General features: G+C 48.3%; 1 protein-coding gene across 2 annotated transcripts; it reads left to right on the top strand.

The window, feature by feature from the left end:
* Nucleotides 1-2,787: 2,787 nt before the first annotated feature.
* Nucleotides 2,788-5,949, top strand: Nupr1 (nuclear protein 1, transcriptional regulator). 2 transcript variants are annotated; one of them, XM_048789745.1, is made up of 3 exons: nucleotides 2,788-3,684; nucleotides 4,020-4,163; nucleotides 5,877-5,949. In XM_048789745.1, the coding sequence occupies exons 1-2, from the start codon at nucleotides 3,570-3,572 to the stop codon at nucleotides 4,148-4,150; spliced, it is 246 nt and encodes an 81-aa protein (XP_048645702.1). In that variant the 5' UTR covers nucleotides 2,788-3,569; the 3' UTR covers nucleotides 4,151-4,163; nucleotides 5,877-5,949. The 2 variants fall into 2 exon arrangements, with proteins under 2 accessions (XP_048645702.1, XP_015346717.1); XM_015491231.2 differs by lacking the exon at nucleotides 5,877-5,949 and adding an exon at nucleotides 4,449-4,741 and having other exon boundaries at nucleotides 3,318-3,684.
* The last annotated feature ends 16,824 nt before the right edge of the window (nucleotides 5,950-22,773 follow it).

Below are 22,773 nucleotides of genomic sequence, written 5' to 3'. Positions count from 1 at the left end.
TTCTCATGAGTCCCTCACCCTGGACTCTGCCCAGAATAGTCAGTACCATTATTAATCTCATGATTTGTACCCAGGGTCTACCTGACCCACATTAATGTCATTTGTCTTTCTTTCTTTGTTTGGTACTGAGGGTTGAACCCAGAGGCATTTTACCAATGAGCTAAGTCCGCAGCCCTTGTTTACTTTGAAACAAGGGTCTCACTGAGTTTCTTAGGTCCTCGCTAAGTTGCTGAGGCTGGTTCGGAACTCACAATCCTCCTGTTTCAGACCCCTGAGAAGCTAGCATTACAGGCACACGACACCAGCCCAGCATGTGTGTTATTTTGGATAAGAATGTGTTGATATGCTGAGGAGCCATCTGCTTCACTGCACAGAAATTCCAGAAGGTACAGCTTATGGTGGGTCTCTGCATCCTCAGCAAACCAGGTCCCGAGCAGGAAGAAAGGGAGGAAGGAGGGAGAGAGAACCCCTGACAGGTGCCTCCACACAATGGAGGAGGCAAACCTTTGCCAGTGTTTGGTCAGCTGTGCGGACTTAGAATGAGCCCTGGAACTGGGGTCAGGTAGACCGTGGGTACAAATCATTCATTACTCACCAGCAGTGTGACCTTGAGCAAGTCACCCTCAGAGCTCCCCCCACCCCCCGTACTGGGGATTAAACCCAGGGGTGCTTTACCACTGAGCCACATCCCCAGCCCTTTTTGAGACAAGGGTCTCACTGAATTGCTGAGGCTAGCCTCCAACCTGCAGTCCTCTTGCCTCAGCCTCCCAAGTCACTGGGATTGCAGGAGTGCGCCACTGCATCTGGCAGTTTTTGAATAATGGGGAAACGGGAGTAAGTCCTGTGCCTTGCTCTGGGCCAAGTCCTCTCACATATGGATGCTATCACTGTCCTCCCTTTATAGGTGAGTAAGCAGACCCAGAAGTGGGAGGGCTGGGTGTGGCTCAGTGGTAGAGCACTTTCCTTGCATGTGTCATACCCTGGGCTCAATCCCCAGCATTAGGAAAAGAAAGGAAAAAAAAAAAAAAAAGAAGTGTGCCCAAAAGCTCTCAGCTTGTCACCCAGTAGGCCTGGTGGCAGAGGCCAAAAAGTGAAACTTCCCCATAGGGAACTCCTTAGAAATCTACGAGGGGGTGGTTTGGGTGTCACAATAAGAGGGAAAGGAGCCCAAACAACTCTGTATGGTTAAGTATTGTCCCATGTCCTGCTAGATAGTCATGTAAGTAAAAAACTTATTTTTGATGATCTGAACCTGAAACCTAACCCTGTCCCATGTGATAATAAAGGAGTTATTTTGCTACCACAGTGATAAAGCCCACCTCTTGCTGGGCTGAGTGGCACTGGCCTATAATCCCAACTACTTGGGAGGCAGCCTCAGCAATACAGCAAGACCCTGTCTCAAAACAAAAAGGGTGTAGCCAGGTGTGGTGGCACACACCTGTAATTCTATCGATTTGGGACGCAGGAGGATCACAAATTCAGAGCCAGCCTCAGCAATTTAGTAGGGCTCTAGGTAACTTAGCGAGAACCTGTCTCAAAATAAGAAATAAAGGCCTGGGGACGTGGCTCAGTAGTAGAGTACCTCTGTATTCAATCCACAATACCAGGGAGGAAAAAACCAAAACCCAAACCACCATGTCCCAGGAACACATATTTCCTAATTTTCTCCATGTCACCTTATCTTGGTGTGTTATCTGTGTTTAAATTAGGGTTCTTTTTCCTCCTCTTGTCATCTGGTCTGTTATTATCCCAACTCTGCTTTGATTGGAGAGGCCTTCCGTTTTCACTTTTGTTTCCTGAGTATTAAAGAACAGGAAAACAAAAGCTAAATTTAGTTGATTCAGGAATGCAAGCAGAAGGACAGCTTCTGAGCAAACCAAGGGTGACCCTGGGCTATGAGAGGGCTTGGGTGAAGGACGGGATTTGGTGACACTGAGATGACACAGGATTTAATAGATTCACAGGAGTGTAAGCAGAGATTCATAGCTGGTCTGGCCTGAGAAAGTCTTGCTTCATTGGAAACCAGAGTGCTTTGTTTGTTTTTTAAAACGAGGGACATTTTGTCTGTCCACCTCCCTGCCAAACCACAGCAGGCTGGAGAAAATGTGGGTGGGCACCTCTCTGGGCCAAAATGACTCATATGATTTAGATCCTTTAGGCAAACATGGAATATTTCATTTCCACATGTTTCTTATCTAAACTTAAAATTTATACTAATTCCTATCAAATTCACATTTAAGGACAGGTGCCATGGCACTCATGGGAGGATCTCAAGTTCAAGGCTGGCCTGGCCAACTTAATGAGATTCTGTTTCAAAATTTAAAATAAAATTTAAAAAGAAAGAAAAAAAAAGACCTGTGGACCTAACTCTGTGACAGAATGCCCCTGGGTTCAGTCCCTAGTACCAAAAAAGTCACACTTAATTCATCCTTAAATTCACAATAATTCATAATTTTTTTGTACAGGGGATTCGACCCACCCAGGGGTGCTTTACCACTGAGCTACCTCCCCAGCCCTTTCTGTTTTTTATTTTGAGCCAGAGTATCACCAAGTTGCTGAGGGTCTCTCTAAGTTGCCCGGGCTGGCTTCAAACTTGTAATCCTCCTGCCTCAGCCTCCCAAGTCTCTAGTATTACAGATGTGTGTACCACCAGGCCCGGCAGACTATGATTTTATCATTTTATTATAAATTAACTTCTTCTGTCCCCTACATATTACAGGGAGGGCACTATGTTAGAAAATGTGTCAGGCAACGCTGTGAGGGCCTTTCCGTGAATTCGCTCATGGACTCCTCTCACTAATTCTACGGTGTAAATAGAATGTCATCTTGGTCTTTAGAGGAAACTGAGGCACAGGAGGTGGAGTGACATGTCCAAGGTCACAGAGGCAGGAGTGGGTGGCGACTTTGAACACAAGGCCTGAGGCTACAGAGTCTGTGTTCTCAGCCACCTGGCTATTCTCCCTCAGGAGAGGACACTCAGGGACTCCATGCAGGATATTAAGGGGATTTTCCTTAAAGAGACAGAGGTGGGAAGCACTCGCAGGTCACATGGTATGTTGAAGTCCCCCCTCCCTCCTTCTTCATTCCATATTTGACTACCACAACCTGAGTCTGAGCCTGATTGGGGAACAGCATGGGGGCAACTCTGTGGCCAGACCCAGGCCCAGGAGGAGCCAGTGGCAGAGGGTGGAGGCCGGACAGGAAGGAGTGGCCCAGGTGAGGCCCTCCGTCTCTGCTGGCCAAGATCTCAAGGACTGTTTATGCCCAGACCCTGCCTCCTCCCTCTTCCCCTGAGAGGCGGGAGTCTCCACTGTGGAAAAATACCCAGCAGAGAGGGAGGAGCAGAGGCTCGGGCCCAGCTGCCAGTTCCCCTCCCAAGACCAGCACTTATGGGCTGGGTTCTGGGAAAACCAGATTGCATCAGACAGGCCCGAAGGCCTGAAGCCAGTCTGTGGTCGAGGCCAGCCTTGTAAGTAGGGCTGAGTGAGCCGGAGCGCACAGGCACTTGGCCCGAAAACCAGACACAAACAAAGCCCTAGGAGAAGAGGAGAGGCAGAGAGCGGCCAGACATGATGGCCACCTTGCCGCCCGCCACCAGCCCCTCCCGGCAGCCCCCAGGCCCAGAGGACGAAGAAGCCAGCCTGGATGAGTATGACCTCTACGGCCTGGCCCACCCTCATGTGGGTAAGGCCACTCCACCACCTCCCCGGTCCTTCCACTTCCGAGCCCCTCCGCCACCCCAGACCCCGCTCCTTGTCTCCCCCAGGACTTGCCCTTCTCTGGTCAGCTGGTTCCTGTGGCCCCCATAGTCATGTCCTTCTAATCCCTCAGCCCTGGGGCATCACACATCTGGGGGACCCTCATTCCACATATGGGGAAACAGCAGGCAGGGGTGCTGCTGTCCCCTGGTTGCATGGTGACGCCCCTCCAATGTCCCTGCCCCTTCTACCCTGGCAACCCCCATCAACCACCTCTCCCCTGCATCACGGTTCACCTCCATTTCCCTCTCTGGGTACCAGCCAGTGGAGGCCGGAAGGGTCGCACCAAGAGAGAAGCTGCTGCCCACACCAACCGCCCCAGTCCTGGAGGGCACGAGAGGAAACTAGTGACCAAGTTCCAGAACTCAGAGAGGAAAAAGGCCCGGCGCTGAGGCCGAGCTGGAGGTAAGGAGCCAGGGAACAATGGGGCCAGGGGAGGTGTCTCTGCCATGAAAGGTTGGGCCTGAAGGTGTGCGGGGAGGGAGGAAGAGCTGCCTCAACATCAGAATAAAATTAGACGAGTTTCCCAGCACACAGAGAGGAACGCAGAATCTTTCCAATGGAGGGACATTTGGTCTACAGCGGGGGAAACTGAGACCAGAGAGGGTCAGGCTCTTCTCTGGCATCACAGACGAAGTGAGTGGGAAAGGCCAAACCTGAACCCAGGCCTCTGTCCTTTCCTCCCCCCAGATGAGGCCAGACCACGGACACTCCACCCAGACATGAAGACAGGATTGCCAGGAATGACCCAGAGGCAGCATCCGGGCCTGCCAGCCCCTGACCCTAACCCCAGGACTCACCCCGCCTGAGTGAGGCCCCAGGGACCCACCAAGGAAGCATCTCCAGGCCCAGCAAAAGGGCAGGCTATGGGCAAGGCAGGGATGGACAGGCAGAGTCAGGACGGTCCACCCCCCTCAAAAGAAACGCTGAAGACACTGGAGCCCCCACCCAGGGCACAGTGACAATAAACAACTCTAGCAGCAGCTGCTCGTCTCTGTGTCTTGTGTCCTGGCTCTGTGTGTATTTTTCGTTGGGCACTTTCTGCCTGTGTGTCTCCTGTGCATGAACCAACAAGAGAATCTGTGGTGAGCTGGCTCTTCCTGGAGGGACCCAGGTTGGGCGCCGTCTCTTGTTTTTATACATACGCTCCAGTGTGTGCATTTCTGTGATTTCTTATGTGGTGTAAGGGCATTTCCTGTTTCTTTGCAGTGATGCCCGTGAAACGTGCCCCTCCTCAGTTCCTATCCATTCTTGGATATGATGATGTCACCTTTATATAAAACTGCCTTTGGAAGAGATTGTTAGTTATTGATGCCATCTGCAAGATGGAAAAACAAAATAAAATTCAAAATATGGAGGGATTTGCTTTCCGTGACTCAGGGCTCAAATTCAAGGACTCAGATTGTTCCCAAAGGCCCTTCCAGGAGAGGGTTCTGGGCAGTCAGCTGGGGAAAGATTCTAACCCAGTGTGGTCGGTCTCAGGACCAGCTTTCGAAAGAACGTGGTGTAAACAAGAATGTGGTTGGACCTAAGTGGATATAGTGATTACCAAAGATTCAGACAACACAGGCTAGAAAGTTCTTTGTCTCTCACACAACAGCCCACAGGGAAGGGGCTAAAATGGCAACTCCAGCCTTGTGGGCTAAAATGGCAACTTGTGGGCTAAAATGGCAACTCCGGTGTGTCAGGGATTCCTGCTACTTTTAACCCATTGTTCTGTCATGCTCAAAACATGGCTTCCACTCCAGCCCAATGTAGCTGCTCTAGTACCTGTCATCACACCTGTCTCTCAGCCCATGGAAGAGGTAAGAGACCAGAGGAGACAGTACCTATTCATTTCTAAGGGCATCATCTAAAAATAGAACCCTCAGATCTGTTCAGAATTTAGTCACATGGCCACACCCAACTACAAAGTTCTGGTAAAGTAGTATTTAGTTGCTTAAGCCCCATGGTTGACCAAACTTGGATGAGGGCAGGGTTTTACTATTAAAAGAAGTGGGAAAGGTGGGCGGGGGTTGTAGCTCGGTGGTAGAATGCTTGCTAGCACGTGTGAGGCACTGGGTTTCATCCTCTGCACCACATAAAAAAATAAAGCAAAGGTATTATGTCCATCAACAGCTTAAGAAAGAAGAAGAAGCAGGAAAGAATGAATTCTGGAAGAAACTAGCAAGCGACGTTGCCCACTTACAGACCCAACAGAAATAGGAGGAGAAAGCCCTAACTCCAGCCCGGACTTCACCTTCCTCCTTTTCTCCTGTCCCTTCCATATAAGCTCTAGGTTTTTCTTAGGCACCCAAGAATATGGACAGAGGACAGAACCTGTTGGAGCAGTAACAGATCACAGCAGACTGTGACTAGCAGGAGCACCCGGGGACCTCTATTCAGCCACCTCCCCTGAGTCCAGCCTGATAACAGAATCACAGAATCCACACACAGCTGCGAAAAGACATCTGGTCGACCCCACCCCTCACAGCACAGGATGGCCGCTGCTTACCCAAACTCCATGGGGCTCGGGACCTGGCTTCCTGTGGAGGTTGCCTCATCCACCCTGGGGCGACTGCCTGATGCGGGCTGAAATCTGAGTCGTCTAAACCACCTGCCCCTGAACAGGCTTCTGTTTTTCTTGTCCTTTCTGTCACACACCTTGCAAAGCTTAGCTCACGGGCCTCCTTCTCTTTAGTCCTGTGCCCTGGAGCACCGACTCCTGACCTCCCCACAGCCCCCTTCTCTGGGATTGCACGGTGAGCCTCAGCCCAGAGTCTCATCCTCAAGATGTCACAGGGCTCCTCCAGATTTCTCCTGGAGCCTTGTAGATTATTCATTCAATGTTTACTAGATACCTACCATGTTGCCAGGGCCCGACCGAGATATGGACTGCAAGGAGGGACAAATGAGACCCTGGTATGATGGGGACCAGGCCTCATGGCCACTATCAGCTTTACAACCCAGGGCAAATGACAGCCCAGCACCAGCCAGCGTGCTCTTGGCCTGGCACTGACCTGGACGGTCAGCTTCAGAAAATCCCAGCGACAACTCCATGTTTCGGATTTCTGCTCTGTGGCAACTTTTTGTTTGCTTATTTGTATTTTTTTTCAGTGCTGTGGATCGGACCCAGACCCTCTCACACACTGAGTAGCAATCTATCACTAAGCTACCTCCCCAGCCCCGTGACAAGTGTTTTATAGTATTTGTTCCATGTCATCCTTATAATAACCCAATAGGACATATTATTATTGATCTCATTTTTTTTCAGACCAGAAAACTAAGGTTCAGAGAGGTTAAGTAATTTGCCCAAAGTCACACAGCCTCGGGTCTGTCTGATTTTCAAAGCCTGGACTTTTTTCTTTTCTGCTACATGCCTGAAAAGAACCAAAAGATATCGACAATGAGGGATCCTAGACTGTAATTAATTTCTGGAGAATTATTCCTCTGAGCCTTCTTTTCCTCGCCTGTCAAATGGTGAGACTAGTCTCCCTTCTGTCAAAGGAGAAAGTAAAGGCTGAGAAGTGCCTGTCCCTAGCTGTTGCAGCCACATCCCAACAAGAGTTCTTTGCCTCTTGCCAGGAGGCCCTACACACCACCCCTCACTCTTGGCCTCTGATTAGCCTTCCCCTGCCTCACCCCTCCCTGGCACAGCCTCCGCCTGAGAGGCCTCCTCTCTGTTCCCAGAACTGTCAGGGCAATTCTTCAATCACAGAACTTCTGGATCAGGAAGGGCCCTGTTTAGAATCTCCCTCCTCTGTCTCTGCCCCCTCTTTCCTATCCCCTTTCTTTTTCTTCTTCTGGTTGCATGTAATGTATGTTTCCCCATTGGTGGGGGAAGGGGTTCCTCCTAAGAACTGGAGAAATCACTGACTTGTTTCCCCTTGGGGGCAGACAGAAACTTCCCTGTGAGGTTTCCATAACCCAAAGGATTCCCAGCAAATTGTGAAGAATTGAAAAACTCGCTACGGGGTTGTCCTGGTCCTCTACATACCCAGTTTCTCAAAAAAACAGCCCAAATATATATATATCTTTAAATCTCAGAATGACCCAAAGTTAATTTTCAACCAGCACTCCTTCAAGATAATACTAATAATAGTCCTAGATCTGGCTCCGGGTTTTCCCAACTGTGTCTTTCACATACAACTCTCGTGATTCCTGCTGTACGGGCATTCAAACTATACTGTACTGACTTAGCCTTAGAAAACTGGCCCCTTGCCTTTTACACTTTTTTTTAAAAGAAACTATTTAACCACCCAAAATGGAAAAACCACAGTTAGGTGTCGTAATTACAAATTAACTGTAAAAATAAATACCTAACTATAGCTTCTTTTAGAAGCTCATCTGTCAGCCAGGTGCAATGGCTGTTCACCTGTGCATTACCTACAATGACTTTGTGTACCAAGAGTCACAAGTGTAAACACTTAGGGGAGCACACAGTGTGATACTGTGATATAATAAGAGAAATAGACTAGTTGCCAGGTGCTATGGCACATGCCTGTAATCCCAGTTACTGGGGAGGCTGAGGCAGGAGGATCATAAGTTTGAGCCCAGCCTCAACAACTTACTGAGGCCCTAAGCAACTTAGCCAGATCCTGTCTCAAAATGAAAAAAGAGTGCTAGGGATGTGGCTCAGTGGTTAAGCACCCCTGGGTTCAATCCTCCATACCAAATAAAATAACAAAAAACACAATGATACATAAACGCAGGTTCAGTGTGTCTGCAGTATGATGATTGTTGGGTTAAACTTCTATTTCCTGTTCTTTTTCTGCCAGATGCTCCATGGAGGCCAGGCTGAGGTCTCCCCAGGATTCCCTGTCCCTACAGGACTGCTCCAGAGTGGAGCTGGGAAGGGGCTTAGAATGCCCTTCACCTCAGCATCCTCTGTGAACACAGGGGTTTGCCAAGATGGGCCCCCTTCCTGCACTTCCTGTCTGCTCTTTACTTTCATCCCACACAGCCCTTGCTCTTGGTTGGTGTCCTCTAGGCCTCATCCCACATCCCCCATGTCACATTGGAGTTCAGGAGCACCATTGGGGTCTGTGGAAAGGGGAATAAGATCCCCTCTGTCCTCAGTCATCACCCAACTATTCAGAAGCAGCAGGACACAAGAGCCCTTTCTCTTTGCTTTCCCTTTAAATTCTCTCTTTCCTTGACTTGGGGGACTAGTGTAATGTTTCCCTCCTCCTCTAAAACTCACGTTGAGATTTCATTGCCTTTGTAACAACTTTAGGAGGGGGAATCTTTTAAGTGGTAATTAGGCCTAGAAGGTTCTGCCATCATGAATCCTGAGTAGAGGGGACTAAAGGCATATGCTGCTGAAACCTGCTGTTAATGTGGGGTTTGGTTTGTTTTTGCAGTAATGGGGCTTGAACCCAGGGCCCCCTGTGTGTTGGGCAAGTGCTCTGCCACTGAGCCACATCCCCAGCCCCACTGGGGGCCTCGATATTAGACTTCTCAGCCTCCAGAACTGTGAACCAACAGGTTTCCATTTGTTAGGAATTACTTGTTCTCCGTGTTCTTTTACAGCAGCCAAAAATAAACTAAGAAACACCCCAACACGGGTGGCAGGAGAGCCCTGTGGCCCTCACTGATGAATCAAGAGGCACTGAGGGTGGAAGGGGCTGGGGGAGGCGCCATCTTGATTTTCCCATATGCCCATTTTAGCCACCCACAAGGATGGCTATCACCACGACGCTGAACACTCACCAAACCTGCAAGAGGGAAAAGACCTGGAGCTCAGGTCACTGCTGGTCCAAGATGGAGCCAAGAGTGGACCAGACGTGGTGACCCCCATGTCCCTATTCTCCAGAGAGTACTGTGGCCTTATTTTTATGACTAAGAGATCTCTGAAATAAAACGGCTTATTGAGCTGTGTGTTACTCATGGTAGTCGGGGGCCAAAGGACTTATCCTGGGACGGATTCCCTAAGCCACCAGCATCACGGCCACAGAGCAGTTGAAAAATGCCCATTAACCAGGTACAGTGGGCACGCCTGTGATCCCAGTGGCTCCAGAGGTTGAGGCAGGAGGATGACAAGTTCAAGGCCAGCCTCAGCAAACTTAGTGAGGCCCTAGGCAACTCAGTGAGACCCTGTCTCTAAATAAAATATTAAAAAGGGCTGTGGAGGGCTGGGGTTGTGGCTTAGCCATAGAGCGCTCACCTAGTACATTCAAGGCCCTGGGTTCGATCCTCAGCACCACATAAAAATAAATAAGTGAAGTAAACATATTGTGTCCAACTACAACTAGAAAATAAATGTTTAAAAAAGGTGGGGGAGAGGCTGGGGATGTAGCTCAGTGGTTAAGTGGCCCCTGTTAGAAAGAAAAGAAAAGAAAGAAAGAAAGAAAGAAAGAGGTCCAGTGTATTTTACTGGGGATGTAGCTCAGTGGTTAAGTGGCCCCTGTAGAAAGAAAGAAAGAGGTCCAGTGTATTTTATAACAAAAGTTTGTGGGAAAAGAACATAATGCTGATACTAAACTTATGTTGGTTATAGAAAAGAGAAGAGGAGCAATGAGAAGTGGGGGACGTCTTTGATAATTCCTGGTTGGTGCAAAAAGCAGAATGTGAGGTGCCCTTGGTAGGTATCCTCAGCATACAGGAAAGAAATGTGGATTATTTTTTTCTTCTTCTCTGTTGATTTAGCTTGGAGCTGTGAGTTAAAATGAACTTTTATCTCTTTCTTCCCTCCATCCTATGACCTGTTCCTTCATTCAGGACATCTCAGAACTCCTGTTTTATCAGCCTGCAGAGAGCAATGGAGGGGTCCCCAGCCCTGAGTTCCTGTACCTCCAGCCACCGGACAGAGGAGGACTCTCCCTGGGGCTGGGACCAGCACTCAGGGCTCTGTCAACTAGAAACACTCTTTGTAAAACAAGGTTCCCTTTTCCTTTCTGATTGCAAAAGAGGTTATGGTTGCAGAATCACAAGAGAATCCCCAACCTCTGATCCGTCCTCTGTCCCCCTGACCAAACACACCCTTTCCTCAACTTTTGCAAAGCCCTTCAATTACAGAACGAATCCTTGTCATCAGCCTTAGCCCTTTCTCTCATTTCTGGAAAAACAGTTTGGAGGGTTTTTGTTTTTTTCATCCGGGGACTTTACTGGGTAACCCCCACATGCCAGGGAACATTCTAAAAGCGTGGACTCTACAGAGACACCGTTCTTTCCTCATGGAACTTACATGAATAATGGGGCACAAACAGTGACAGATGAACACACAAAAAGAACTTCCACGTGGCTAGTGCACTTTAAAATGCCTTCCTCAAGGAAGCCTTGCTGAGAAGGTGACATTTAAGCAAGGTCCAGAAGGAAGTTTCGGTCATGTTGAAATTTCTGTTTATTCCTTAAGAGCACATGGTACCATCTGACAAACTGTATATTTATTGATTGGTTGATTTTCTCACCACTGAGTCTTCAGTGCCTGGACATAGTAAATGCTTAGTAAATATTGATGGACTGTCTGAATAATACTAAGCACAAAATAAATAGAATGATATGATCTGAGAGTGATGGGTGAGGAGAGACGTCAGAAATACTTCTTTGAGGAGCTGGCATTTGAGCTGAGACCTGAATGATTACAACAAAGAATTAAGCATAAAACAATAGAAATGTGTATTAGTAATCTGTGACTGTGTAACAAGTTACCCCCAAACTGAGAGGCTTAAAACAACACTCATTTATTATCTTGCAGTCCCTGTGGCTCAGGGATCTAGGCGTGGCTTAGCTGGGTGGTTCTGGCTCCAGGTCACTCACAAGCCTGCAATCAAGGACTTGGCCAGAGCTGCTGGCTGTTTAAGGCTAGAGATGGGGTGGGGGCAGGATCTGCTTCCAAGCGTACTCTATAGGCCAACTTTGGGTCCTCATTGGCTGCTGCTCAGGGACATCAGCTTTGCCTTAGTCCCCTTCGTATTGCTTTAACAAAAAACCTGAGATGAGATATTATTAAAGAAAAGAGCTGCTGGGCACCGTGATGCACGCCTGTCATTCCAGTGATTCAGGAAGCTGAGGCTGGAGAATTGCAAGTTCAAAGCCAGCCTCAGCAACTTAGCAAGACCCTGTCTCAAAAATAAAAAGATTAAAAGGGCTGGGATGTGCTGGGCACAGGTGGCACATACCTGTAATCCCAGTGGCTCAGGAGGCTGACGCAGGAGTCTGTGAGTTCAAATTGCCTTTGTGAGTGCTAAATTGCCTCTGAAATTTAGCAACGCCCTAAGCAACTTAGCAACACCTTTCTCTAAATAAAATATTTAAAAGGTCTGGGGATGTGGCTCAGTGGTAAAGTACCCCTGGATTCAATCCCTAGTAGCCTCCCCAAAAAAAGTTAAAAAAAAAAATCACTAGAGCCGGGAGAAGTGGCACACACCTGTAATTCCAGTGGCTCAGGAGGCTGAGGCAAGAGGATCCTGAGTTCAAAGCCAGCCTTAGCAAAGGCGAGGTGCTAAGCAACTCAGTGAGACCCTGTCTCTAAATAAAATACAGAATAGGGCTGGGATGTGGTTCAGTGTTCAAGTGCCTCTGTCAATCCCAGTATCTCCTCTGAAAAAAAAGAATCACTAAGTCTAGTCCCCACTTACCACTATCTGCAAAGCAGAGCAAGAGAAGGTGTCATGGGCAGGGAAGCTATGGCTTAGCCAGTAAACGGGCACCTATCCTAACTCCCAAAATTTCAGTCAAGGAACAACTATGGGAGGAGAAATGGGGGCAGATGGGACACAGACAGCCTGGCTTCTGAGGTGGCACCAATTCATACCCAAATTGAGTGGGAAAGTGACAGAGTGATTCAAAGGACTATGTGAACAAGAATGAAGGATGCCACAGGAGTGACCTTGGAGTCAGAACTGATAATTGACAGGACCACGGACTTCGAGAAAAAAACCTGACATATGCAGATTCATTCTCCCCTCATTCTCCTCTGTACACATCAAAGTTGAATTCAAGTCCCATTAGACTCTTTCCTTATTGTAACAGTGTATTATTGATTAAAATCTGTCCCATCTAGGGGTGGGGTGTAGCTCAGTGATACAGAGCTTACCTAGTATGTTCAAGGTCCTGAATTGGATCCCATGCACCACAAAACTAAATAACAAATAAATAAAGTGTGCCCCTATCCCTCTAAATAATGTCTGGCTTTCTCTTTGACACATCTCACCTCCAACCAAATCAGCCTCACTTTTCACAGCTCAAACGTGTCACTCTATGTAAGTAATCATCTCTCTCAGCCAACGTGTATGAATCTCAGACAACAAACTCATGAGGTAGCTGGAGCAGGGCAGAGGGCCTGTGTGGTTCTCCGGTGGTTCTGCGTGTCATGTTTTTTCCTTTAAGTCCTTGGTCCTGTCAGTTATCAGTTCTGAGTCCTAGGTCACTCCTGTGACATCATTCCAGTTCAAATAGTCCCCTGAAGTCACTCTGTCACTTTCCCACCCCATTTGGGTATGAATTGGTGCCAACTCAAAAGCCAGGCTGTCTGTGTCCCATCTGCCCCCATTCCTCCTCCCCATAGTTATTCCTTGACTGAAATTGTGGGAGTTAGGATAGGTGCCCGTTTACTAGCTAAGCCATAGCCTCCCTGCCCATGACACCTTCACTTGCTCTGCTTTGCAGATAGTGGTAAGTGGGGACTAGACTTAGTGATTCTTTTTTTCCAGGGGGGATACTGGGATTGACAGAGGCACTTGACCAGTGAACCATATCCCAACCCTATTTGGTATTTTATTTAGAGACAGGGTCTCACTGAGTTGCTTAGCACCTCACTTTTGCTAAGGCTGGCTTTGAACTCATGATCCTCTTGCCTCAGCCTCCCAGGGGAATAGGGCTCCACAGGGACGCAGTAGAGTCAAGAAATTGAAAAATTAACAAAAATCGGAAATTAAATATTAGTCCACCTGCAACTACCTGGATTTGCTAATTGGTGCTTATTGAAGTCAGACTCCTAACCTCCCACAGAGGCTGGGAGACAGGGGCCTTATCTTCAGGTGTTGGCTGGAACAAATAGTACATTCTCTTGGCAGCCTTGAGTTTTCTCAAGCAGGCAATTTTCGGAGTTACAGTCATCTGACGGGTGTGGCCTTGAGCTGTTAGAAACCATCTTCCTGTTTGTTCAAGTCTTTAATAGGCCAAGGTTGAGGCCTAGTGGACAAAGGACTCAGAGGAGCCTGGCTAGAGTTTGGTCAAGGAGAGAATCCTTCTCAGGGGATCAGCAAAGGACTCCTGAAGTGTGATTAGCAATTTTTTGAGGCTGGAGAGGTGCACCCCAAGGTGTTTCAGATCTAAGAAACAAGAAAAGTTGACTCTTCCTAGTGCCTACTGATGCTGCCCTGAACAACAGACTCAGGCCCCAAATGGCCCTTCCTCCTCAATGGGGCTCCACCCGGGGTGACCCCCAAAGACAAGAGCTTCATCTATCCTCCTTTACTTTGTGTGCGGAGGAAAGAGTGGGGACTGGGGATTGAAGCCAGGGGCCATTTAACACTAAGCCACACCCCAGCTCTTTTTTTTATTTTTAACAATTTTCATCTTGAGACAGGGTCTCGCTAAGTTGCCAAGGTTAGCCTCAAGATTTCCGAGTAGGTTTATTTCCCGTGGTACCACGGCTGTCTACCGCCTCAGAAAGGGAAAGAACCTGTGTAGATTATGCCCCGGATGTGCGAGTTCAGAGCCAGCCTCAGCAACTTAGCCAAGCACTAAGCAACTCAGTAAGACACTGACTCTAAATAAAATACAAAATATGAATAATTTTCCAGATTCAAACTGTGCACTCTGGAGACCTAGGACTAAGAATCCCTGTTTTGGGCCACCCTAGCCTCTGTCGATGCCTCAGGTCAAACCTCTGGTTGGGAGGGCTGATGCACGACTCCACACGCAGAACTACAAGTCCCAGCATGCCAGGGGGACCTTCTGCGGTGCCTGCCGGGAGCTGTGACGGCTCCGGCTCTGAACGCCGTGCGCTCATGGATGATGTCATATCATGGCGCCTAAGCCGCTGCCCGGCTGTGGGCGGAAGCGTTTGGGAAACTAGCCGCCTAATTGTGGGAAGGTAATGGGGTTAGGGAAAGCGACCTGAGGTGAAGCTGTAGGCTCGAGAGAGGGGCGAAGTGGAGGTTGGGAGTCGGTGTCACTTGGCTGCTTCCATTTGAGTTGACCCGCCTCCTCACTTCTGACCTCACCTCTCAGACCAACAAGAATGGTGGTGAGGACATTCAAGTCCTACCAACCAGCTCTGCCCCGAAGACCTTGGTGAATAAGAACTAGTTTGCCCATAGAGCAGTCTCCTGGATGGTGAGACTGGATGGGGGTCAGAGGAGGTGCACAGGGGGAGACTGATGTAATTCTGACCTTTAACCTCTACCCAGCTTCCTCCCTGAAGGCCAGGCCCCTGCCCTTATCAGCATCTTTGCTCCTGAGGGCTCCAGGGTGTTTATATTGAGAAAGCTTGAATGCACATTCCTACACCTGGACCGGGAAGCAATATCAGAACTTGGAGGAAGGTCATGAAACTCCGAGCTTTGTAATGTTTTGAACAACCAATAAAAAAAAAAAAAAAGATTCCTGGTTGCAGATCATGCAGTGTCCCACGGGGCTGGGGGACTTCTTGGGTTTCACACTTTGCTCTCTTTTGCTCTTGTGACTCTCTGTCCCCTGCATCCTTTTGACTTTTGCCACCATAGGCATCATAGTCATATCCCCAGTGCTGGGAACACAGATAGGTCCTGCTAGGCCATGGGGTAGGGGGCGGGGTGAGTAGGGTTCATTCCACTCTCAGAATAAACAGGAAGGATCGAGATGGAAATCTGACACCATTTAGACCGGGACTCAGGATTTCTTGCTGTCCTTCATGCTTTAGCTCTGTTTTCTGGCCCCTCCTCATTCCCATATTTACTCATTATAGGCAATGTGGGTTAGTTGTTAAGGGGCAGACTTTTTGTTTTGTTTTTGTTGTTATTGTTTTTCTGTTTTGATACTGGGGATTGAACCCAAGGGCACTTAACCACTGAGCCACATCCCCAGCCTTTTTTATGTTTTATTTTGAGACAGGGTCAAAATAGTTGATTAGGGTCCAGTGCAGTGGCACACACCTGTAACCCCAGCTGCTTGGGAGGCTGAGACAGGAGGACTGCGAGTTCAGAGCCAGGCTCAGCAACTTAGCGAAGTTCTAAGCAACTCAGTGAGACACTGACTCTAAATACAATACAAAATATGACTGGGGATGTGGCTCAGTGGTTGAGTGTCCCTAAGTTCGATTCCTGGTACCCCGCCCCCCCCCAAAAAAAATAGTTGATTAGTGGAGCTGGGGTTGTGGCTCAGTGGTAAAGCTCTTGCCTGACACTTGTGAGCACTGGATTAGATTCTCAGCACTACATAAAAATAAGTAAATAAAGGTATTGTGTCCATCTACAACTAAAAATATTTTTTCCTACAGTAGTTTTATTCCTTTATTTTTATCTACATAATTCTTCATATTTAAATAGGTTTCTAATAGACAGCACAGTTTGGGTCTTGATTTTTTATCAAATCTGAAAATATCTTTAACAAATTAGGCTTAGATCAACTAAATTAAAAAAATTTAACAAATTAGGCTTAGATCAACTAAAATTAAAATTAAATATATATATTTAATTTTAATTTTTTAGTTGTAGTTGGACACAATACCTTTATTTATTTATTTTTATGTGGTGCTGAGGATTGAACCCAGGGCCTTGCACATGCTAGGCGAGTGCTCTACTGCTGAGCCACAACCCCAGCCCCCTAAAAATATTTTTTAAAAAAATAGTTGATTAGGGGCTTGCTAAGTTGCTGAGGCTGAGTACTAACTGTGACCCTCCTGCCTCAGCCTCCTGAACCACTAGGATTACAGAATTTAGGATTATTTTGAGGAGAAAATGAACCAGTAGTTAAAAAGTGCATAGCATGTATAAGCACTTGTTTAGATTTTACTTGCAATCCTATTATATTTGACATAAACTCCAAGGAGGTAGAGCTTCCTCCAAGAAGGAAGAGATATTCACTGCTGTGTCTCTAATATCTAGAACAATGACAAGGACATATTGAGTTGGTGCTTTGTAAATATCGACTGAGCATCTTCTCAGTTTTAACTCTTTGAAATACTTTCTTCATTGGCTTCTGACACAGTGCCCTTTTACTACAAAATACTGTTGGACTTTTTCATGCTCCTTTATCTAGCCTGAAATTTTCTTTTTAAAAAAATATTATCATTTATTTATATATTTTTGGTAACACTGGGGATTGAACCCAGGGCCTGACGCATGCTTGGAAAGTGCTCTACCACTGAGCCACATCCTCAGCCCTTTTTGTTTCAAGACCAGAAGTTGCCCAGGCTGGACTTGAACTTGTGATCTTCCTGCTTCAGCTTCCCAAGTATCTGGGATTATAGGTGTGCACCACCATGCCCCGCTAGCCTGTGATTTTCAACACTGGAAAATCAGTTTAGAAGAGTGGGTCAAAACAGGGCAGAGGGACATGTGCTGTAAATGGCCGAAACACTGGATCTCAAGCTAGCATGGACCAAAAAGAAAAAGATCACTTTGTGAAACAACATTTCAGAAGTAATTACTTGGAGAATGGCTGGATATAAGAGCTCAAAGTAAATAATAATCAAGATTCTTGTCTATGGGGCCGGGATGGTGGCTCAGTGGTAGAGCACTTGCCTAGCATGTATGAGGCACTGGGTTCGATTCTCAGCACTGCATATAAATAAATAAAATAAAGGTCCATTGACAATTAAAAAACTTGGCTCTGCTTTCTCACGTGCCAGCTCCAGTTTGACGAAAATTCTTGCCTCATGGCATCTCCCAACAGAGTCGGGTTCACGTCCTTCCATCAGTTCAGCAATGCCTACAGAGAGAGAGAGGGCTTCTTTCCTTAAATCCCAGAGCTGATTTTCAGATTCACATGTCCATCCCTGAACCATTCACTATAGCGAGGGGTATGGGTCACCCTGACTGGCTGGGCCTGGCTTGTGTCCACTATGGTAGAACGGCAGTCCCTGAGCAAGTTTGATTCCCCAAAGAAAACCCAGTGCTTTATTTTATTGATCTATTTATCTATCTGATTTATATCTTTCGTTTTGGTACTGGGAATCGAACCCAGGGCACTCAACCACTGAGCCACATCCCCAGCCCTTTTTATGTTTTATTTAGAGACAGGGTCTTGCTAAGTTGCTTAGGGTCTCGCTAAATTTCTGAGGCTGCTCTTGAACTTGTGATTCTCCTGCCTCAGCTTCCTGAGCAGCTGGGATTACAGGTAAATGCCACCGCGCATGGCTGTTGGTTTATACATTGAGTGATTGATTTTTGTGTTGCTGAAATGGAACCCAGGGTCTCACATATGCTAGCAAGCACTTTAACACCGGGCTATCCCCACAGCCCTTATTTTTTTATTTAAAAAGGAGGACTAGGTGAGCATGTGGAAAAGACACATAAGCCAGGTTCCAGACAATGCTCTTCTTTCCACACCCTCTCACCTCTGGCCAGTTGACAATTTTTTTTTAATATTTTATTTTTTAGTTTTAGGTGGACACAATATCTTTATTTTATTTTTATGTGGTGCTGAGAATTGAACCCAGTGCCTCGCGAATGCCAGGCGAGCCCGCTACCACTTGAGCCACATCCCCAGGCCCTGGTTGACAATTTTTGCTTTGTGACTTCTCAGTCCAGTTTGAGCATCCCTAATTCAAAACTCTGAAATCCAAAAATCCCAGTTTGTTTGCTTGCTTGTTCGTTTTCAGTGTTGGAGATCAAATCCAGGGCCTCTTGTAGGCCAAACTAGCAGTCGATCACTGAGCTCCACCCTCATCCCCAATCCCAAACCTCTTGAGTGCTGACATGATGCTACAGTGGAAAATTGGCATATATGAAATGCAAATAAATGTCATGTTGAGTTTTGGGTTCCATCCCCCATGATATCTCATTCTGTATGTGCAATATACAGAAAAATATCTGAAATCCAAAACACTTCCAGTCCCAAGCATCTTGGATAAGTGATAAGTGACCTGTACTGATAGCATTTTCCAGTTTCTACAAGCCCAGAGCCTGTGTTCATGCACTCTGGGTTTCTCTGCAAGTAAAGTATGCTATGTCCCTTCTCCAGGAGAAGGAAGGAAGACCAGAATGTGGCTTTTCAGGGTACTCCAGCAACTTACCAACTCTGCCCTGCCTTTTCTGGCTGGCTCTGGTTCCGCACACACCACCCGTGTTCTCAGCTGGGTCATCTCTGTGGGCAAGGACCATGGTTCCCACACCTCAGCACCAAGCCCTCAATTACATCTTCCCCTCTACCCACGTGCTCCACTTCAGTAGAGAAAGAGGAGCAAGTGGAAGTTGATAGTCTCAACATTTGCCAACAGGATCTGAATGTCTGATGAGGGAGGTTTTGGAAACTTGAGGTTTGGAGAAGACTCCAGGAATTTGGCAATGGCCCAGAATGTGTAGAAAAATTGAGAGGCTAAGAGACCCACATGTAGATTTATTTTAGGGTTGTACACAGGGTGTTCAGGCAGGCAGAAATGGAGTGGGACAGTCTTCCTAGACATAGAGTGACAAAGGTGTTTATCAGGAGACAGGACCTGAAGGAGGAAAAAGAAGCCAGTTATATGAAGAGCCAAGGGAAGAGTGTTCTAAGCAGTGGTAACAGCGGTGGAAAGACCCTGTGGTAGGAGTGTGCCTTGTGTGTGTGCAGGCAGCCAGGAGCCAGAGAGGGAGAATAGAGGGAAGAAAAACAAGGGGCAGGACCAAAAGGGTTCCATGGGGAAGTTGATGATAAGCCTGCAGGTGGGTCTGCTGAAGGGTAATTGGGGGCTCCTGAGTATAGGGGACAGCCTTGCCCATCTGGCCCAGGAGCTGAGTGCCACACAGCGGGCCTCCTATCTGAGGCTTCCTCACCCCAGCCCGGGACCTGGCTGGCTGGATCCCCGAGATATCCGCTTCCAGCCTGATCTCTACTCTGACTTACATCTTGGGGTCACCAGCCCCCTTCTGCCTGTGGCTCCTCCTCCCTGGCCTGCACCCCCTTCTTACCCCGGTTTCCCCTTCCTAAACTCTCCCTGTAGCCTCTTCTCTCTTGACCTCCTTCCCCCAGCTCCCCTTCAGATGCATTATGACAACTAGCATTTCCTGTGGGTCAGAGCTTGTAGTACTAATAATAGCCGAAACCCAGCGTCTTCCCGCAAGCCAGGCCCTGTTCTGAGGGCTCCACACACAACAGCTCAGTGAGCCCCCGACAGTTATGAGTTTGTATTCTTTTTCTCACAGAGGAGGAAACTACAGCTGCCTAAGATCACACAGCTTTCAGTGACAGTGCCGTTTTATGTGCATGATTGTCACAAGAGTCTATCCCACTGGAATGAGGGACCTCGTCACCTGGTAGATGAGCCCAGCACAGGGAGTGCCATGATGTGACCAGAGTCCCCCTGGACCTCTGAGAGTCGGAATGTAAATCTGTTTGACTCCCCAGCCAGGGCCCTGACCCTTCCCAAGTTCATCTCCATGCTCAGACCGAGAGGTGCCAGGGAGGGGAGAGTGGGCCTCGTTCTACGGTGGGGAAACTGAAGGGCAGTGTTGGATCAGCCTTGCCCAGGAGGGCGACCCAGGAAAGGGCAGAGCGTAGCTGGGACTTGAACTGGGACTTTTCATTCCAAGGCTGGTGTTTCTCTTGAGCAGCCGCAGCCTCCTGGGCGTCCTTCCCCACCCTCGGCCAACCTGGCCTCCCACCCTCTTCTCCTGATTCTGGTAGCTCAGTCCCTCCAGCCCTACCTTCAAGTCAGTGCCATAGAACACCTGGTGATGGACATCTGGTTCATGGGAAGAGCACCTCCCCTCCGCCTTCCTCCAGCCCTCCCCGGGTGCCCACCGCCGCTGGGAGAATAGCAGGTACAAGTACCCCTTGCAGGGAAAAAAGTAAGCCCTGTCCCCTCGCCCTCCAGGGTCACAAGTCCCACAACAGCAGCTGAATTTAGAGCTGCCCTCCAGGTGGACAGGACGGGGCTGAGGTGACACTGTGAGGATAACTGCAGTAGGCATCCTGGTGGGGCTGGGGTGGGGCTCAGTGGTGGAGCCCTTGCCTAGCCGCAGGAGGCCCTGGGTTCCATCCTAGCAACGTCAACAACAAAAAAGAGAGACTCAACCCGATGGGCAGCAGGACTCGCATGGGATGAAGGTGGAGGGGACTGCCTACCCAGGGAGGGGCTTTGGGCTTTATCTACTACTCCTCTTCTGGGGGGAGGGAGCTGTCCTAGCCCCAGGGTCTCTCCACCTGGGCTTGGGAGCCTGCATGTGAGGCCCAGCTCCAGCCAGCCTATCTGCCTCCACCCCAGGCCATCTCGGTTTTGCTGAGGGCCAGTTCAAGCCTTGGAGCTGACATCAGAGAGTGTAGGGATTCCCCTCCCTCACCCAAACCAGGAGTTCCAGTCTCCATTCTGTCCTGGATCTGCTGTGGGTCTTGAGCAAAGCCTCCCCATCCCCCCAGGCTATCTTGCAATCAGCTCTGAAGCATCTCTCTGCTGCCCCTGAGCTTGGATTTCTACCAACCCCCTGGAGTGCCCCAACAGAAACTCTTATGGATGATCTTTTGCTGTTGTTTTGTTTTTAACCCAGGGGTGCTTTTACCACTGAGCTCCATCTCCAACTCTTTTTATTTTTTTGAGACAAGGTCTCACTAAGTTGCTGAGGCTAGCCTTGAACTTGAGATCCTCCTGCCTCAGCCTCCCAGGTCACTGGAATTATACGCCTACGCCGCCTCGCCTGGCTAGATGGTTGTTTTCTGTTTTCAACATCCAGGCTTTAGTTTCTCTGTGTAGTCATAGTAGCAGCCCTTGAAGATCGCTGTCACGTTTTCACGAGGACACTGAGGTCCAGGGCAGGCCAGTGACTCACCTGAGGTTATCAGCAGGGCCAGCTCCACACCAGAGTCCACACCCCAGCCTTCAGTTTCCTTCCTACCAGTTCTCACCCCTCACCACATCCCCTTCTTTGCCCGCTGGCTCTGGCCCAAGTCACAGTCCATCAACCGAGACCAACTTGTGAAACGAGGCCCAGGTAGCCGGAGACTAGTCTGGAACCATCCTCCAAGAATCTGAACAGAGGCTGGCCCTGTTTTCAGTGACCCTCTGAGTTCTTGCCAAGAGTCTGCTCCATCCTAGGGCCATGTCAAGCAGCCCAGTTGCCCCTTCCCATCCCTGTCGCAGTGGGGTCCAAGCCTAGGCTGGAGCAGAAGTTGAATATGACCTCATATCTCAGGCTAGTTGTCTTGCTGCTCCTTCTAGGTGACTTACATGTGGCCAGCCACCAGCAGAACCTGGATCAGGCATTTGTGGCAGAAACACATTTGTTCAAAAATGATTAATTAAGAGCCTCCTCTTATTGGCTTCTGGGGACACATCACTGCACTGAACAGGCACAAATTCCCACATTCCTGGAACCCGGAGTCTAAGGCATGCCACAAAATAAAAGGATGAATGTTAGATATCAAAAATATAAATATAATTATAATTTTTATATAATTATATTTTATATAATTCCACCACTTGGGAAGGTGATATTGGAGCAGGGAGGGAAGACAGTGAACTCTACGGATGTCCAGAAGAATGTTCCAGACAGAAGGAACAGCAAGTATAAAGAAACGCCTGAGGCAGGAGCAGGCTTGATGTTCTATGAGGCACGAGGAGGGTAAAGGGGACAAGACACAGAGCATGTGAAATATCCACTTGAGACAAGATTTGTGGTAAGAAGCATGAGCCATTTATCAGTGAAGCCAAGTGACCAGGGTATGTGTGCAGGGAAGACTGAGGAGAGGGACACCAAGAAGGCAGTGGGAGCCGGGCACAGTGGCACACTCCTGGAATCCCAGTGACTCAGGAGGCTGAGGCAGGAGAATCCTGAGTTCAAAAGCCAGCCTCTGCAAAAGCAAGGCACTAAGCAACTCAGTGAGACCCTGTTTATAAATAAAATACAAAATAGGGCTGGGGATGTGGTTCAGAGGTCGAGCATCCCTGAGTTCAACCTCTAGTACCTACCCGCCC

This window comes from Marmota marmota, unplaced genomic scaffold, assembly GCF_001458135.2.
Source record: "Marmota marmota marmota unplaced genomic scaffold, marMar, whole genome shotgun sequence".
NCBI classification, from domain to species: Eukaryota; Metazoa; Chordata; class Mammalia; order Rodentia; family Sciuridae; genus Marmota; species Marmota marmota.
This window is presented reverse-complemented; position numbering and strand designations above follow the sequence as displayed.

Coding starts and splice junctions, on each gene's coding strand:
- Nupr1 (XM_048789745.1), top strand. CDS start 3,570: ATGATGGCCACCTTGCCGCCCGCCACCAGCCCCTCCCGGCAGCCCCCA. Junction 3,685..4,019: donor CCTGGCCCACCCTCATGTGG/GTAAGGCCACTC, acceptor TCTGGGTACCAG/CCAGTGGAGGCCGGAAGGGT.